Source organism: Pituophis catenifer, unplaced genomic scaffold (assembly GCF_029215685.1).
Source record: "Pituophis catenifer annectens isolate HBS135680 unplaced genomic scaffold, rPitCat1.0.hap2 SCAF_14, whole genome shotgun sequence".
Taxonomy (NCBI): Eukaryota; Metazoa; Chordata; class Lepidosauria; order Squamata; family Colubridae; genus Pituophis; species Pituophis catenifer.
The window spans coordinates 10,331,557-10,350,783 of NW_027256894.1; the positions used below are offsets into that span (position 1 = coordinate 10,331,557).

At 43.2% G+C, this 19,227-nt stretch overlaps 1 protein-coding gene across 1 annotated transcript in view; it reads left to right on the forward strand.

The window, feature by feature from the left end:
• Positions 1-2,712: 2,712 nt before the first annotated feature.
• Positions 2,713-19,227, forward strand: part of ALDH1A3 (aldehyde dehydrogenase 1 family member A3) — a 50,373-nt gene continuing 33,858 nt past the window's right edge. Inside the window, 2 exon segments of the mRNA XM_070953886.1 lie at positions 2,713-2,814; positions 14,431-14,535. Coding sequence (XP_070809987.1) covers positions 2,713-2,814; positions 14,431-14,535 — 207 coding nt within the window.

The following is a 19,227-nucleotide window of genomic DNA, read 5'->3' on the forward strand; positions in this document are numbered from 1 at the left end:
GGACAAGTAATGGGAGCTCACCCCGTTACGCGCCACTAGGCATTTGAACCGCTGAACTGCCAACCTTTCAATCGACAAGCTCAGCGTCTCAGCTGCTGAGCCACTGCATCCCTTTTACCAAAAAATGAAAAGGGCTCCCCAAAACTGGGCCAGCGCTATTCTCTGGCTTGCACAGGCATTTTACAGTGTCCTCAAGAAAAGGGGAGATACAATGGACTGGGTAAACCACGGTTAATAAGCCCCACTGGCTAGCTAGACTGACATAATAATCCCCCACTCACAATCCAACACACACTGTACGGCTTACTCGAGTGGGCAAAATCAGCCATCTAGTCCCCATTTAAAACACAGCCTTTGACCAAATAGGAATTTCTCTCTCCCCAGCTGGTCCCCCTAAAGCAGGGGTCTGCAACCTTAAACACCCAAAGAGCCATTTGGATCCGTTTCCCACAGAAAAGAAAACATTGGGAGCAGGAGTGAAATGCTCCCGGTTCAGACCGGATCAGCCGATCCGCTAGTGATGGCGGCAGGTGGTTCGGAGAACCGGTAGCAAAAATCCCTGGCTCCCCTACCCATGCCCACCCAATCGCCCGGTCGCCCGCTTGCCGCTTCTTTCCGGCTCGCTTGCTTTTCCCGCCCGAACGGTAAAGATAGGTTGTAAAAAATATTTTTAAAGGTTAAAAAAAAAGGCTCTGAAGATCACAGCTGAGCTGCACGATCGTCAGAGCCTTTTTGTTTTTTAACGGCCTTTTTTCGGCCGAATAGGTTGTAAAAAAAATGCTTTTAAAAGGAAAAAAAAAAGATTTGAGTGCCACAGCTGATCTCACACACACACACACACACACACACACACACATGCTATTCTACTTACCCCATGCCTCCTTTTGGTGTGCACTGCACCTCGCATTGGCGTGCAGTGCTCATGCGCATCCAGCAAACCAGTAGTAAACCGGTTCAGATTTCACCACTGATCGGGAGCCACAAAACCCTTCCTGTGCCTGACTATTTCTTGAGCGGCCACAAAACTAGCATATGTAGTTGAATTAAACGTTCTGTTTTCTTCTGAAACTTTTCTTTTCTTGCATTTATCCATGATTGGCCTACTGGGGGTTGAAAAGCTCAATAAATCGTGTGCCGATTGAGTAACAGGAAGCTGCAGCAGAGGGGTGAAAGAGCCACATGCGGCTCCAGAGCCGCAGGTTGCTGACCCCTGCCCTAAAGCAACTTTAAGACTTGGGGACTTCAACTCTCAGAATTCCCCAGCCAGCTGAGCTGCATTGGCATTCTTAAGAGTTGGCTTCTACAAGTCTTAAAAGTTGCCAAGGTTGGACACTGGTGCCCTAGAGCCAAGGAGGCAGGAAGGCTAAAGCTGAGAGCACAATGTGCCAGTGGTGAAATTCATTTTTTTTAACTACCGGTTCTGTGGGTGTGGTTTGATGGCATGATGTGGCTTGATGGGCATGGTGTGGCTTGGTGGATGTGGCTTGGTGGGCATGGCAGGGGAAGGATACTGCAAAATCTCCAGTTCCCACCCCACTCCAGGGGAAGGATACTGCAAAATCTCCAATCATTTATTCAATTTATTTATTTATTCAATTTATATGCCGCCCCTCTCCGACGACCCAGGGCGGCTCCATTCCCACCCCACTCCAGGGAAAGGATACTGCAAAATCTCCATTCCCACCCCACTCTGGGACCAGCCAGAGGTAGCATTTGCCGGTTCTCTGAACTACTCAAAATTTCCGCTAGCGGTTCTTCAGAACCTGTCAGAACCTGCTGGATTTCACCCCCTGCAATGTGCCCAACACAGAGGATGTGTTTGAGCGCTCCTTCCTCCATCCATCAGCCCTTGGCAGAAAATAGTTGTGCAGTGATGACTCTCCAGTTAAGTTTATGTTCCAGGAGAACCTTGGACCTTCCAAGGGCCGTTTTTGATTAGGAGTTAATCTGACGTGAGCTCATTCCTCCTCGCGAGGAGTCCGCCTATAGCTAGTCCCCCCTCCCTCTCTCTTCCCACCCGGAGACTTGAACGCCGCGTTGTAACGCAGCTGATCTCCTCCGAGGTCTCTCTCTCTCTCTCTCTCTCTCTCTCTCTCTCCCCTGTTTTTTCGTTGGACGTCTGCGCTTTGCAGGCTTCTTTCTCTTCCCACCCCCCACCCCAAAACCCGTTGCAACGGAGAGGAAGAAGTGGGGGGAAAGAAAGGGAAACCTTTAACTCTTTCCCATCCCTTCTTGGCCACCCCCAAGCCAGCTTTTGGCACAATCACCCGCATTGTTTGGGGAAGGGGAAGGAAGTGGAGGGAGGGAGGGAGGGAGGGAGGGATGGGGGGGGGAAGAGTCCAGGGAACCGCAGCTGGGATCAACGGGACAGCTGCTCCGCTTGGAGTCACCAAGGGACTCCGCCTGGCCATGCCTTGCGCTCTTGCTCTCGCCTCTTCCGACAGCCTCCCGGAGCAGGAGCAGGCGCTGGCTCGCCATCCTCCGCTCACCTGCAGCTGCTGGTCCAGCGCGGCCAGGACTCGAGTGGGCGTGGATAGCAGCTGGCCAAGCCTCTAGCCCGGCCCTCCACCCCACTCCCCAGCCCCGGAGGCGAAGCGCTCTTAAAGGCAGAGCGCGGCGGGGCGCTTGAGTTTCTCTTGCTCGGCGGCGCGTCTTGCGGGGCGCGCAAAAGCAAAAGCGGAGCAGCATCCGGAGAGAGGCTCGCGGTCCGGGATGGCAGCGCTGAACGGAGCTCTGGAGAACGGGCAGCCGGAGAAGGCGGCTTGCGGGCCCCTCCCGCATCCGATAAGGAACTTGGAGGTCCAGTTCACCAAGGTAGGGAGAGGGCTGGAATACGCGGGTCGTTGGGTTCGCACGACTCGCTCCACCTGAGCGGTCGCATCTGGGTTTAAACTTAACCGGCTTGAATGGGGGTGGGGGATGGGAGGAAGCCTGTGGAGTTGATTCCTGGGGCTCGTGGGCTGCCCCACCGAATGCAGAGAATGGGTTCATCGTTAATTCAACAATCAGGTGAAGCGTGCTGTGTGAATGCGCACCTGTGGGGTTTCCCCCCCCTTTAGAGTTGTGTTGTTTAACTATTAAGTAAAAGTTTTTTTAAAATGGAGAGTTTGGGAACTAGTTCTAGTTCTTATTAACGAACTAGTTAATTAACTAGTTATTAACTTATTCTAAACTAGGTCTTATTAACGAACTAGTTAATTAACTAAACTTGTTATTAACTTGTTCTTAACTAAACTAGGTCTTATTAACGAACTAGTTAATTAACTAAACTTGTTATTAACTTATTCTTAACTAAACTAGGTCTTATTAACGAACTAGTTAATTAACTAAACTTGTTATTAACTTATTCTTAACTAAACTAGGTCTTATTAACGAACTAGTTAATTAACTAAACTAGTTATTAACTTGTTCTTAACTAAACTAGGTCTTATTAACCCATTCTTAACTAAACTAGGTCTTATTAACTTATTAACTAAACTAGTTCTTATTAACTAACTGCTTCGTTAAGAAACACTTTCTAAGCGTTTGGAAAGCCAGTTTGGTTAAGGCGCCATGCTAAACACCAGGAGACCCTGAGTTCTAGTCCTGCCCATAGGCAGGAAAGCCAGCTGGGTGACTTTGGGCTAGGCACTTTTTCTCAGCCCAACCCCACCTCGCAGGGTTGTTGTTTTTGTAGGGAAAATAAGAGGAGGAAGGAGTATTAGGTATATGTGTTGCCTCGAGTTATTTGCAAAGTAATAAAGGTGGGATTGTAAAAAATCTACTAAATTTTTTAAAAATAATTTTTAATTGAATAAATTAAAATTAAAATATCTAAAGGGAAAGTGGGAGAGGGAATGGATTCATTTGTTCCATCTGCCTTTTGGGGGAGGCGAAGGGACGGCAATTATCCCCAAGGCATCACAACTAGCTAAGCCCTACCGAATTTTTATTCAAGGCAAAAAAAACCTCATTGGTTAATAGAGAATGTCAGAAGTCATTGCAGAGTGGGGGGGGGAGGATTTCCTCTCATTTATTCCACTGAGAATGTAAAAGGGGGGAGGGGAGAGTGGAAGTTCCCAATCATATTATATAAAAAAAGGCTTATGTAGGGCTTTTAAAGATTTAATTTCATATCCATAGAAATAAGTCACTTCCGGACATGAAACACGATGCAAGCTAAACATTTTACTATTAAGTTACTTTTTTATATAATAAGTTTGGGAGCCTCCGTTTTTGGGTTTGTTTGTTTTTTTTTTGTTCTGTTCCACCTCTGCATCCCCAGTGGAGTTAAAGGAAGGGAAACCCCAGCGTTTTCTGCAAAAGAAATAAATAGGGTTGCAATATCATAGAAACTTTGGTTTTAAAGAGGAATTCATTCTTGACTTTTTTGGGGTTTTAGGCCGTGGTGGGATTCAGCCAGTTCGCACCAGTTCGGGAGAACCGGTTGTTAACTTTCTGAGCAGTTTGGCAAACTGGTTTTTGGAAGAAATTATTAGGGCAGAGAACCAGTTGTTAAATTACTTGAATCCCACCACTGGTTTTGGGCAGTGGCAAAAGAGGCTTCCTGGATTTTTTTTCTTTTTTTGCAGCCCTGAAGTCACTAAGGAAAGTGAAAACTTAAAGCAGCCTCTTTGGGGTGAGGATTTCCCAGGGGGGTCTTCCTTAAACACCTGAGTTTTGCAGGTCCCCCCTTTTATATTCTTTTCCAGGAAGATGAATGGCATCCAGGTTTCGCTGTTCTTTTATAAACCTCCTATAGGGCATCACATTTTTTTATTTCTTTAAATTTATTTTCCACTTATCTCGCTGTGGCGCTACTCTAAGTGGCTTGCAGTAATAAAAAAAAAAGGAAGAAAAATGAACAGGTGTGTAAACTGAAGTAGAATAACACAACAAGAAAGCAAATGATGACAAAGGAACCCAATGAGAAATGAGGTATCAATATGTTAACCCAAAAAGATGGAAGGAAAGAAGAGGAGGGGGAATAGGTAGAGTCTAACCATTGTTCCAGCAGTCACCTCCAGAGATTGGAAGTTCTCCATTTAGACCCGAGGCCAATCAGCAGTGCCAGGTCTTTGGGGGTCTTATGAAAGGATGGTGGGAGGGCTTTCTTTTTTTTTTCTTTTTTTGCACACTTCCAGAACACGCAAAGTGTCGCATTTGTGTGACCCAGGTAGCTTTCGCATGTTAAGAGGCTGTGAAGGCGATGAGCACTTTTTTTTTTTTTTTTTGCAAGACTTCTAGTTCTCCATGATGTAGCAGTGCTGGGGGCTGAGCTTAAAACGACTTGTTTCACACACCTTCAAAGAACCACTCAAAACACATTTCAACTGGAAACAAAGAAGGGGAGGGGGTTCCCCAGAATTATAGAGATATGATGACCTGACTTGGATAGCCCAAAATGCATTTTTTTTAAAAAAAGTCTTTAATGACAATAGAAATATTCCTGATCAGTCTCACGTAATGTATGCATGTGAGAAAAAATTTAAAAAAGGATCATAAAATGTGTAGCACTGTTAGTGAGAAATGAGAACTCATTGGAGGGCATGAAGATTGCAATTATTCTGTATAGCTGTTTTGGACATTGCATCCTGAAGACCGTTGTGTTAGGAGAAAATGCCTTATTCCTATCATACAAATGAAGGAGAATATACGTGTCCCAGGATAATGTTGCAGGAACCAATTTGATTCGGTCACCGAGAACCAGAGATTTAATTTTCTGAACTTTCAAACTTGTGCTGGAGCCCATTCCTGGAGAAATTTCTCTCTCACCCAATATTCCTATTCCATACTTTGGGAATGACTGGATTGCGCTGTTTTTATCATCTGTACAGTGTTGTCCTGTGCTTTTTTTTTTTTTTAAGTTCCTGTGATGGATGCTTACAGTTCCTGAGATATGCCGCCATCTTGGCTGTTTTAACAAAACAACGCATTGGGTCAAAGGATTTTAGATTCGCTTTCTCTCCCAGGTCTCTTCAAAAATTTGGACCATTTTAAAAAGTGGATTAGTTGGAATGGCTCCATTTCCTTTGGCCGGTTTCAATCTTTCTAATTTCATTTTTTTCTCCCTTTGCGGGGGTGGAAGAAGGTAGGAAGTCGGGGATGCGTTTGAAATTCAACTCTTAATATTTAAAAGATGAGGACCGTCCTTCTTCCTCCCTTCGAGCAATGATCTGAAGTAAGAAAATAAAAACCTGAAAATGAACCTAGACTAATTACGAACGGATTAATCATATTTACATGACTGCTCATCTCATAAGATGTTACGTTTATGTTCACTACCCAAAGTTACAACTGGAAGGTTGCAAAATCAATGGATAAGCAGAGAAACTAGCAAAGTAAAACTATGCAAGAAAGAAATTAAGAGTTCAGTTAATGGCTTAAACGGAATATAATACATAATATAATATAAATCACATTTGTATAATGGATTTTCTCTCTATTTAGTGTAGCAGATTCTTACATTCTTCCTTTCTTTTTAAAATGTGCTTAAGGCTTTTTAGATTTGGCTTTGAAATCCGATTGGTTTATTTGTACTGTTTTAGGCCACCTGACTACCAATTAACTCTGGGCAGCTTACAAATAATAATAATAAAAGATGAATATGATACAACGCAAACAATATAAACCAAAACCTCAATTATCGAATGTGTTGTATGCATGTTTGCATCTATTTGGAAATGATAAAAATACATCAAAAGGTGGAATTCTTAAACGTTTGCATGCATCTTTTAACTATAGGATTTCCCTTAACAATTATGTCAAGAAAGCTGCCATATAAAAAGCTGCTTGGGTTTTAGATCTCCCTAGCATAGGTGTCTGTTCTAAACTACAAAGATGCCAATATAACGAAATAAGTGTTGTGAAGTCATAATACAAATATCCTTTGTATTATGGAGTTTTGGAGTTTTGTAACAAAACCCGTTTATCCATAATTCTACACTTTCCATCAGCGGAGTAATGGTAAACTTCTCACCCACTGACTGGATGAATTTCTGTCTTGCAGGCTTGGGAAGAGACCAAATAAATGTTAATAAATGTACCTAACCTATTCATTCAAATTTTAGTTCAACATTGTTTAGTGCAGTTGCAGAGATTCTTAGTGTGAGAGAAAGAAACTGATTTTTCTCAGACTAAAATTTCCCTGCCCACATTCCAAAATAGAAGGAAAAAAGTCATTTTAAGATTAACTTTTATCAGATTTGGCTCGCTCCAGGGCTGTAGTTATGTGATTTCCAGTCTCTGAATTGTTTTTGCTAAGATGGCTCAATTAAGGATGCTTAGCGTAATAACGTTAACATTTCACTGGAGCTTGTGATTCTCACTTTGGCATCTGGAAAAACCCATGTGTTACTTGAACTTTTACTAGAATCTTTAAAAGGCTATTTATTTTGAAGTGGTTTGAACTGTTCTATATTTTAGAAATTGTAAGCCTTCCAGAGTCACTTGGCTGAGATGGGTGGCTGCAGAAATTGAATGAATGAACGAATGAATAAAATACAGTAGTAATTGAAAATAAGGCACATATAGCATCTCTCCTTAGACACACAAACACATGCACACATGGTGTACATACATGCACCCAAACACATAGACATGCACACTGTTTGTTAATCTGGTAAAAACGAGAAAAGAAACTTATCTGATCCAAAGGGAGAATGTGGATTTATATCCCTGCTGCAGCAACAAAGTGGAAACAGATTATTAATCCATCATCCCTATTTTACACAATTAACGCAGCAAACCTTTTTGTATTATTACTCTCGCATTTTAGTATTGAATGACTATGGGCCTCACAGTTTAAGGATTGATATTATATTATAGTTGGGACGTGCTGTATTTTGTTCGGGTGCAACTGACGATTAGATGCCAAATTGTGATTTTAATATGGATTTTATTTGTTATTTTAGTCTATAATTTTTTAACTGGATATTCCTTAAGTGTTCTTAACTTGCTCTGGTCTTTGACTGTAATAAACATTGAGTTGACCTGACTATCCCTGCCACTAAATGAACTTAGTTAGAATGAATTAGTTAGAACTGTTCTTAATTGGAACTAGAAAAAGAGGACGAAAGAGTATTATGCATTTTTATGGCCTTGAGTTATTTGTATGAGAACAAAAGCTGAGATAAGACTCAAATAAACCTTGACTCATGGCAAAACAGAAACTGGTTTATGAATGGGAATGACTGCAGAGTAGGAAACCAAAGGTTTTGTGACATTATTTCCTCCTTAATCATCATAGAGAAAATTTCTACGAGTTGTTAAGATTTAAAATTAACTTGATGGCACATAATCAATTGAAAATGTTTTGGAGCAGTCCGGAGATGTAGCTCGGGATGGTTTCAACTCAGAATCTGTTTTACATTTCCATACATTTAAGTTGATGTGAGGTCAAAAGCGAATATTTAAGCAGTTATTTTGAGTTTTCTTTAATGACAAGTCTCTGTAAGATATGGATACCCTCCATGGTGGATATCGTCCCATCAAATGTAATTGTTTTTGTATTCAAACAAGGATAACATTGGCATTCTGCCTATAAAAATCTAAGCAAATTCTAGCAATGCTAAGCGCATTCTCTGGTTTAAATGTCTGAAAAATTTCCAGATCTTCTTTAAAAGGGGAAAAAAGTTGCTAATTGTTCTTCTTAATATAAGATTTCTAATTTACTTTCCGTGCGCTTAAACTGTTTTAATCATTACTGATAGTTGTCTGGATTCTAATAGGAGCAAGTTCTTCTAGATAAATAGGCAGATTTTTGTAACAAACACTATTTTTTTTTCTATCCCTATTTTTGAATGTAATGCGGAATCATGCTTTCCAAGGGCCCTTACATGCTTTGCTAAAATGAAAGGAAGTTCTTTGAATTTGATGCCACTAAAGGCTCATACAAATCCATATATAAATCAATTTACATAAATTCCTGATTGACCTCACCATATCGTTTATTTTCAAACTGGTCAGAAGTAGTATTTTTTTTTCTTTTATCATTTGCAGTTCTGCAGGTATGCTGCTGAATTTTGAAATGATCTAGCAAATTTCTTTTCTTTGGGATGGCTGTCTGCTTAATACAACCTGAATATGCTGTCTTAAATAGAAGTTTCATTCCATTTAATTGCATTTTAGTCCAAATAACGTTTAACAAATGGGGTTTTCCTCTGTGACCTGAATATCCTTAATTGAAAATATCAGATATCATTGTGTTTTGTATATTTCTTAATGTACAGTTTGCTTAAGGCGTCTGATTTAAGAGTTTGGAAAGTTTGCCAAATGTATATTGTTCCACAATCTAAACTCTTTCTCTGGGCTTTACAACAAAGAGTAAAATTCAAGCATGTAATATCACCAAGTACCTAAAATGCCCCAATGACAACAGTTGTGAGTCATTACAAAACATCCTTCGGCGTATTTCTGTCTTCAATTTTTTTTGTTTTTTCTGGATATTGTCAGAAACCAACTGAATTCCCAATAGGAAATAGGAAACCATTTCAAAGATCTAGTTCTACAATAGAAAAACAACACTTTTGAATTTTAGCGCTCTAGATTTACAGAAAACCGAATAGCTAAGTCTTCTCTTTGGTGTTTAAATTGGTCAGACCAACTCCTATAGAGAAATAAGGTCGTGCAAGTAACCAAGAGATGGGTCAAAACAGACATTATCATTAAAACTAACACTTATAATTTTTAAAACATCTACCTTTATTGTAAACGTTTTTATGATGCAGTGGCTCAGTGGTTAAGACACTGAGCTTGTCGATCGAAAGGTTGGCAGTTCAGCGGTTCGAATCCCTAGCATCGCGTAACGGGGTGAGCTCCCATTACTTTCCCAGCTTCTGCCAACCTAACAGTTCGAAAGCATGTAAAAAATGCAAGTAGAAAAATAGGGACCACCTTTGGTGGGAAGGTCACAGCGTTCCATGCGCCTTTGGCATTGACGGAGATTTCTTCGGACAGCACTGGCTCTTAGGCTTTGAAACAGAGATGAGCACCGCCCCCTAGAGTCAGGAACAACTAGCACATATGTGCGAGGGGACCTTTACCTTTATCTTTAGTTTGAAATACCACCAACTGAATTAAAACTGAAAGGGACATGTGCTTCAGCCTGCAACATTAAATGCAACCTTCAGAAATCAATTATACCTTCTTATGGTCTGTTGGGAGAACTGAGAATTTAATTGCTTAACGCATTGTAAGCCGCCCTGAGTCTCCGGAGAAGGGCGGCATATAAATAAAAATAAAAATAAATAAATAAATAAATAAATAAATAAATAAATAAATAAATAAATAAATAAATAAATAAATTTGGGTAGCTAATCTTTACAGTTTTCTGACCTCTACCAGATTTTCATATTTATTTCTTTTTATATTTTCCATTTCAGAGCGCTCTCTAATCCTCACAACCTTTCTTTGGCATCCGATAATAACACCGTTATGAATTCGGAAAGGGGTTTTTAAAACTGTGAGCTTTGCAAAACAATTGGACCCCCGATGCAGAGCATTCAGAAAGTTTTTCAGGGGAAAAAAATCACCCCTCGCCCTCTAATTATGACCCACCTTTTAGTCAATAGAATCGGGTAAAATTCCATTGGGTGTGCAACTGTTACTTTGCCTCTGACGTTTGATTTATGTCCATGTTTGTTAATGTCCATAAGGGACATGGTGGATCAGTGGCTAAGATGCTGAGCTTGTTGATCAGAAAGGTCGGCAGTTCGGCGGTTTGAATCCCTAGTGCCGCATAATGGGGTGAGCTCCCGTTCCTTGTCCCAGCTTCTGCCAACCTAGCAGTTTGAAAGCAGGTAAAAAATGCAAGTAGAAAAATAGGGACCACCTTTGGTGGGAAGGTAACAGCGTTCCATGCGCCTTTGGCATTGAGTCATGCCGGTCTACCACCACACTGCCTTTTAACACTGATCAGCTGTAGGGCGGCCCTTTGAAGCCCCGCGGCAAGAGTTTAAACAGTTTTTTTCCTTCTAGCCCATCAACTGGGATTCAGGAGGCAGCAATAGATTGGGGGTGGGGCCAAATAAAAGATAAGAATAACGCGGGGGGGGCAGCTCCCAAACAAAGAGAACCGGTTCGATGACATCATATCATCACCGCTACCGGCTCGAGGGAACCGGGCTGAACCGGGAGGAACCCACCACTGGTGTGGGGGCTGTGTGTGCATTGCATTTTGGAGGTTTGCGCGCACGCAGTTTGGGCACTTGGTCCGGAAAATGTTAGCCATCACTATAGGTTCTATAGTGAACCTATCCTATACCCTATAACCTATAGGGTATGGGTTCTCCTGCATGAGCAGGGGGCTGGACTAGAAGACCTCCAAGGTCCCTTCCAGCTCATTCATTCTATTCTATTCTAAATTGCTGCAAGGGATTGTAAAGACCACCTGTATTCTGCAACCTGTAATTCTCCAGACATGTTTATGTAGGTTTCCTTTAAATTATAAGACCACCCTTTAAAACAAAATTCTTCCCCCCTTCCCCACCATGGTGATTTACAGGCCCTTTAACTTTCCAAACACACCAGCATGTCAGCTACAGAACATACACATCAAAATGCCATAATGATAGTAATTAAATCTACTACTGGGCCACAAAAACCAGTTAAAACTAATTAGCAGGCTCAATGGCAACGAAGAGAAATAACATCCAAAGTCCTGGGAACCTCTTCTTGTTTTTACCTGCAGGGAAAGATGATTGAGTGGATCCCAGTTCGGCCCTGAAGTTAAGCACCATGGCTGAAAAAAGCTTTTTCCTGGGGGATTTTTTGGTCCACCTCACAGGGTTGTTGTTGTTGTTGTGGGGAAACTAGGAGGAAAAAGGTGTTTCGGATAGATTCGCCACCTTGAGTTCTTTGTAAAAATAATAATTTTGTAAAAATAATAAAGGCAGGATACAAATGATCACCCCTTGTTTTTCCTCTTGGAAGGGTTTTAAACTATTAATATTAATTATCATTAATAATAAGCCTAAACTGGGCACTAATTTAACCAAAAGCAAGATTTTATTTATCGTTACCCTACTTATCCATTTGACTTCAAAATGGAACTTTTATTTATTTATTTATTTAATTGGTCAAACGTGTACAAGATAGCAGGTATGAATATGACCGTAGACATGAAGGAAGGAAACGAATACAGATAAATGGGGATAGTAGGACTGTTTGGATTGTTTGTATTAAAATAAAATTAATTAAAAAAAAAGTTACAATTAGTACAAAATACGGTAGCCAGATTACCTGGAGCATGGAATATAGACTGTGAGATGTTGGAACAAAGACAGTTCTGCTGACTTCTTGACTTATTTGCTTTGTACTTATTGCAGTAAGCCCCAGGTTAAAATCTGAAAGGTACAACTTATTATATGAATCTGTTTGGAGACTACATTCATATGAGATCCTGTTGTGTGTTCCACTTGAAGAGAAAGAGCTGGTGTAGAATTCAGGATGAACCATTTAATGTAGCCACTCTGTTTGTCTCTAAAGGTAAAGGTAAAGATTCCCCCTTGTACATATTTGCTAGTCGTTCCCAATTCGAGGGGGCGGTGTTCATCTCTGTTTCAAAGCCGAAGAGCCAGCGCTGTCCAAAAATGTCTCCGTGGTCATGTGGCCGGCATCACTAAACGCCAAAGGTGCATGGAACGCTGTTACCTTCCCACCAAAGGTGGCCCCTATTTTTCTACTTGCATTTTTTACGTGGTTTTGAATTGCTAGGTTGGCAGAAGCTGAGACAAGTAACAGGAGCCACCCCGTTTCACAGTGCTAGGGATTTGAACCACTGAACTGCCAACCTTTCGATCAACAAGCTCAGCTTCTTAGTCACTGGGCCACCACGTTCCTTCTGTCTCTAGGAAGAGACAATTAGTTCTTTGGTTTTTAGGTAGATGGCAAAATTATATTGTTCTTTCTTCCTTTTTAGACCCCCTTCCTTGTTCTGTTTAATATCTCCATGGTCTTGTTTTCTTTCTTTCGATTTGCCCATTTTATTGTAAAGAGCTATCACTAATGGAAGGGTTTAAAAAAAAGTAAAGGAATCCTTGTGGATTTTACTCTGCTAGTCATTTATGGGGGCAGTGGTCATCCCTGTTTCAAGGCCATTGAGCCAGCACCGTCGGAAGACATTTCCATGGTCATGTGGCCAGCATGTCATGGAGCACTGTTTCCTTCCCACCAAAGTGGTACCTATTTATCTACTCGCATTTGCATGCTTTCAAACTGCTAAACTGGCAGGAGCTATGGCAAGTGATGGGAGCTCGTCCATTGTGTGGCACTTGGGTCTCGAACCTTGGCTGTTGGCTCTCAAGCCAACAAGCCCAGTGTCTGAATTGCTGTCCCAATGGAAGAGGGCAAATCCATATTGCATTAACTGAGCAGTGATATCCATCGCAGCAAAATAACAGAGTAATCCCTTGGAATTTGATAATCATGGATATGGAATTGTATTGTGAATCAGCCTCCTGGACTGAAATTCAGTGTGATTTACTTTTTCTGTTGGAACTGCATTGATAAATATTGGTGTGTTTGCCACATCCATTATTACTCCTTCCCACTGTGTGTGCAGCTGATGGCTGGAAGTTTCACTATTTTAACCCACCTTGTTTCTGAGCTCCTCCATATTCTATTATTGTTGTGGCTCCATTACCTGAGCCTGTGTCATCAGCAGGAGAGGACTCCGAGAGAGAAGGAGAGGAGTTGGCAAGGCCTCCCTCTCCAGGACCCTCCTCTCTGGCAATGCCTTCGGTGTCCGCCGAAGGGCAAGAGATAGGGCCGGGGCCAAGCACGTCCACGCAGCCACAGATGGACAGTGATGAGGGTAATGAGTCTTGGCTGGATCCACACCAGTGTCGCAGAGATAAGCATGCGCAACAGAAGAAAAGGCGTGCCCGAGATTAGGCTGAGTCACTGGACCACACCCCACAGGATATAAAAGGGAGTGTGGTAGCCAGTCAAACCTTGTGACGAACAAAGCTGAAAGCTTCCACGCCATTCTGCATTGCTGGACTTTTTGCTATAGACTTTGCTGGATTATCTCTGGACTTGATTGACTCCGTAATTATTGAGCTGTTTCTTTTGATGTACCAGGAGTGGGGAGAAGTTATCTCTCCTCTTCGTAAATAATAAACTCTTGGCAGGCAGCCACTAGGTTGTTGCCAAGTTCTGTTATCATAAGGAAAAGGATTTTGCCGGTTTGTTTGGTCTTTAACTCTTGAACGTCTGTTGGTGTGTGTGCGTGTGGTTGGGGACAGAACAATGATGTCCGTTGGGAAGTAAGTGCCTGCATCTCACTGTTACAGCAAACCTGTGTCTTATTTTAATGGGGTGAATATGATACGCTACTCCTGAATATGATAAATATTAGAGCTATGCAGGCAACAAAGGAGACAAGCCAACCAGGGATACAGTAGTCTTATCAATGCTTCTTCTGATCCATTTGTTTTTTTCTCTCTTTAGATATTTATTAACAATGAGTGGCATGAGTCGAAAAGTGGAAAGAAATTCCCTACGTTTAACCCCTCGACCGCTGAGAAGATCTGTGAAATTGAAGAAGGTGACAAGGTCTGTCTTTCCACATTCTTTAATTCATTTGTCTTAGTCAATGAGCAAAAGTTCTAAAAGTTGGAGATGATTTGGTGGGGGGCGGAAAATATGGGGAAGTGACTTTCCATTAGTTGCTCTAATCAGTTGGAAGGGACATGCTCAGCAGTGACATTCAATTTTTTTTCCCTACCGGTTCCGTGGGCGTGGCTTGGTGGTGGTGGTCCTGTGACTGAGTGGGCGTGGCCAACTCAGTGTCACTCATGGCCATGCCCACTCAGTCACATGACCACCCACCAAGCCACGCCCACAGAACCCGGTAGGAAAAAATGTGTGTATGAGCACGAGAAGGGCTCATAGTGAATGCTGTGGCAGAGAGAAGCCAAACTTTTCTCCCTCCATTCACAGCGGAGCTGCTGCTCCCTTTATGGTCCCCCCCCGGCCCGCTCCCTTCCGGAGACTACCTTAAAGGGACAGGCTACAGCAGCCAGAAGAGGTGAGCGGCAGGCGGGCGTGGGTGGGGCCAACCAGGAGTGATTTTTACCAGTTCGACGAACTAATTCAAATCATCCCTACCTGTTCGCCCGAACTGGTCTGATCTGGTTGAATTTTACCCCTGGAGATGTTGCTTTATACCTGCTCTGCTGTCATTCAACCGAAAGGATAAATTTCACCTTTTGGGGGGAGGGAGAACAAATGCTTTCAGATGTGCTTCCAAATGACCAAAATGTCAAATCAAGCCAGAGCCAAAGAGCAAGTGCCAAGTGCCTGGATTTTGATCATGTGACCATGGGAATGCTGCAATAGTCATAAGTGCGAGGACCAAACGTACAAAAGTAAAGATTAAGTGAAACCTGACTCAAAAACTGTTAATTGTGAGAGGGACCTTGGAGTCCTAGTGGACGATCACTTAAATATGAGTCAGCAGTGTGTGGCGGCAGCCAAAAAGGCTAATATAATCCTTGGTTGTATAAACAGAGGCATAGAATCAAAATCATGTGAAGTATGAGTACCGCTTTATAAACCCTTAGTAAGACCACACCTGGAATACTGCATCCAGTTTTGGTCGCCACGTTACAAAAAAGATGTTGAGATTTTGGGGGGGGGGGAAATGTGCAGAGAAGAGCAGCTAGGATGATTAACAGTCTGGAGACTAAAACATATGCAGGATTTGGGTTGGCTAGTCTAGAGAAAAGAAGGACTGGAGGGACATGATAGCAGAATTTCAGTATTTAAAGTGCTGCCACAAAGAAGAGGGAGTCAAGCTATTCTCCAAAGCAACAGAGAGCAGGACAAGAAATCATGGATGGAAACTAATCAAGGAGAGAAGCAACCTGGAATTGCGGAGAAACTTCCTAACAGTGAGGACAATTGACCAGTGGAACAGTTTGCCTCTAAAAATTGTGGGTGCTCCATCACTGGAGGATTTTAAGAAGAGTCTAGACAGTCACTTGCTGAAATGGTATAGGACAGTGATGGCTAATCTTTTCCGGATCAAGTGCCCAAAGCGAGCGCGTGCGCGAATGCATGTGCACCCATGCGAACCCCACAAATGCAATGCATGCCCCCCGCACGTGCATTCATCCCAGCTCCCACACATGCACACGTGGCCCCCACGCATGTACACATAACCCCCATGCACGCGCCCCACCCCCTGCTCATGCGCAGCAGAGATCCGAAGACCCGAAGGCTGGCGGGAAGCCACCATGCATACACAGCGGAGCTGAACTGGGCAACGGCTCGAGTGCCCACAGAGAGGGCGCTGCGTGCCACCTCTGGCACGTGTGCCATAGGTTCGCCATCACGGGTAAAGGATCTCCTGCTTGAGGAGGGGGCTGGACTACAAGACCTCCAAGATCCCTTCCAGCTCGATTCTGATTCTGACTAGTCATAAGTCACCACACTGCTGTCGTTAAATTTGAATGGTTGCTAAACAATGGTTGAAAATCAAGGACTCCTTGTCAACCTCATGGCTGAGGTAAGTGTTGTGACCCAGGCCCACTTAGTTAATGTTAAACAGATTTTATTAAAACAGCTGAGAATTAACTCATGCTCAGCTTATTCCAAATTAAATGAAAGCAAAGTTCTCAAAACACCTTCAGTTTATCTCTGACCTTAGGATAATTAGGCAAACTGCCAAAGGCTTTTCTTGGCAACAGTTCAGGAACAGAAGATGCTGACAAGAAAGAAATACAGCCAAACATGAAGCAAATCTATCAACGTTGTTTTCCGGCAAAGAGCCCAAAAGCCGTTGCTAGTCTTTTAAGCCTTATGGGAGGGGCCAATCATCTCTTGGCCCTACTCCCGAGTTGTCCTCTCTGCTTTAGCTGCTCTTGCCTTCTGGCAGCTCTTCTCATTTGTGCACTAGGAACAGGCTCCTCCTGTTCCTCTGCCTCTCTGCTGTCAGCCTCTGGAGACTCCGGAGTCCGCACATCACTCCCCGATGGCCCTGTGGCCCCATCTCTGCCTCCTACGCAGAGCCCTCATCCAGGCCTTCCCCAGCCTCCAGGACTGGCCCATGTTCTACCTCAGCCTCATCGCTGTCCGACTCCGCTGCCAGCTCTTCAGGCTGCTGGCGGACCACAACACTAAGGCATTTGCTGACTTACATCAAACCGGTTACATTATGGCTTGTTATCTAGCCACCTATAGGTATATTTTTTTTAAAAAATGCTACTTTTATCTACCTATTATTTCTCTTCCCCCACCCACTTCTATGCAGTCCTCTCTTCCTTCATCTTCAGTCTCTTTAACTTTGTGCATTTCAGTCCAGGGCTTGGCATGGAATTATGAAAAGCCATAATCCTGTAATTGAAGAGACGTGAGCTCATTTTGAAACATTGCAACTCTGAGGTGGCTTTCTCCTCTATGGGGTGATTATGTTAGCTGTCTCCCTTGCTTCTCAAGCCATCATTAGAGTAAAAACAGATGATCTCTCTTTGTCTCTGGCTGCAAATCTTGAGCCCCGAGGGTTGTGTGCGAGAGAGCTCTGTGTGTCTCATGCTATGATACCCTACTTGCTTTTCTCCCTCTCCGCCCCAAATGGATTGTAAAGTATTTTGACCAGTAAGATGAGTTCTTGGAGACTTATTTGCTCCTTCCTGCCAGCCGTCTCCCTGTTAGAACTCATACAAGATCATTTTGGGATTTGCAAAGTAGAGCCCCACAACAGATGCAATATAACACAACAACAGAGTTGGAAGGGACTTTGGAGGTCTATACCAAGGGTCAGCAACCCACAGCTCTAGAGCCGCATGTGGTTCTTTCATCCCTCTGCTGCGTCTCCCTGTTGCTGGTCTGCTCCACAATTGATAGGGCTTTTGGTTAGGACAGGTAGAGCAAAAAGGACACTGTGCTAGGAGGAGACTCTATGGTGGGGGAACCGGACTTCCGGTTAGCAGAGGAAAAAGGATGCTGCGCTAGGAGGAGACTCTATGATGGGGGAAACTGACCTCCAGTCAGCAGAGGAAAAAGGATGCCGTGCTAGGAGGAGACTATGATGGGGGAAACCGGATTTCAGGTTCTGGAAGCCCCCAGAATTGAATGGGGGCTTCCAGTTAGGACCTTTGTGGCTCTTTGAGTGTTTAAGGTTGCTGACCCCTGACCACTGAGCCGCAGTGGCGCAGTGGTTAGAATGTAGTACTGCAAGCTATTTCTGCTGCCTGCCGGCCGCCTGCAATTTGGCAGTTCAAATCTCACCAGGCTCAAGGTTGACTCAGCCTTCCATCCTTCCGAAGTCGGTAAAATGAGGACCCAGATTGTTGTGGGTAATATGCTGACTCTGTAAACCGCTTAGAGAGGGCTGTAAAGCACTGTAAAGCGGTATATAAGTCTAAGTGCTATTGCTATTTCAGACAAATAGCTGTCCAGTCTCTTCTTAAAAATCTCCAGTGATGGAGGCACCCACAACTTCTGGAGGCAAGCCGCACTGCTGAATAATCGTTCTGTTAGGAAATTGCTCTTTAGTTCTAGGTTGGTTCTTTCCTTGATTGTTTCTTCCTTGAACTGAATTCCTGATTAGAATTATTTCCCTTTTGCCAGTCCATTGTGTCTGTAATTTTCACACATCTAGATCAGAGGTGGGTTTCAGCAGGTTCTGATCAGTTCTGGAGAACCGGTAGAGGAAATTTTGAGTAGTTCGGAGAACCGGCAAATACCACCTCTGACTGGCCCTGCCCCCATCTATTCTCTGCCTCCCGAGTCCCAGCTGATTGGGAGGAAATGGGGATTTTGCAGTAATCTTCCCCTGGATTGGGAAGGGAATGGAGATTTTACAGTATCCTTCCCCTGCCACGCCCACCAAGCCATGCCATGCCCACCAAGCCACGCCCACAGAACTGGTAGTAAAAATTTTTGAAACCCACCACTGATCTAGATGCACGCACATTCTTGTCACACTCGGACCCAAACTTTCTCTTGGATTAAATCTGCCATCGAGTTTACCTGCCATAACTTGGATTGTGTGAATTCTACTCTGGAACTGAATTGGGCTGGAGAAACCAGTTCCATGAAAGGTGCTTGAATTAATGCAGCACAGGATCTGTAATGTGAACCAGGACAATCCAGAACGATCCCAAGCAGAGTCTTACAATTACGGGAAAAAGAATCCATGGATCACAAATATCCCCAGGTTCTTTTTATAGCAGGCACATTAAGTGCTGGTTTAGTGCAAAAAGCACAATGAATTTATTATTTCAGCTTCCTTTTGTGAAA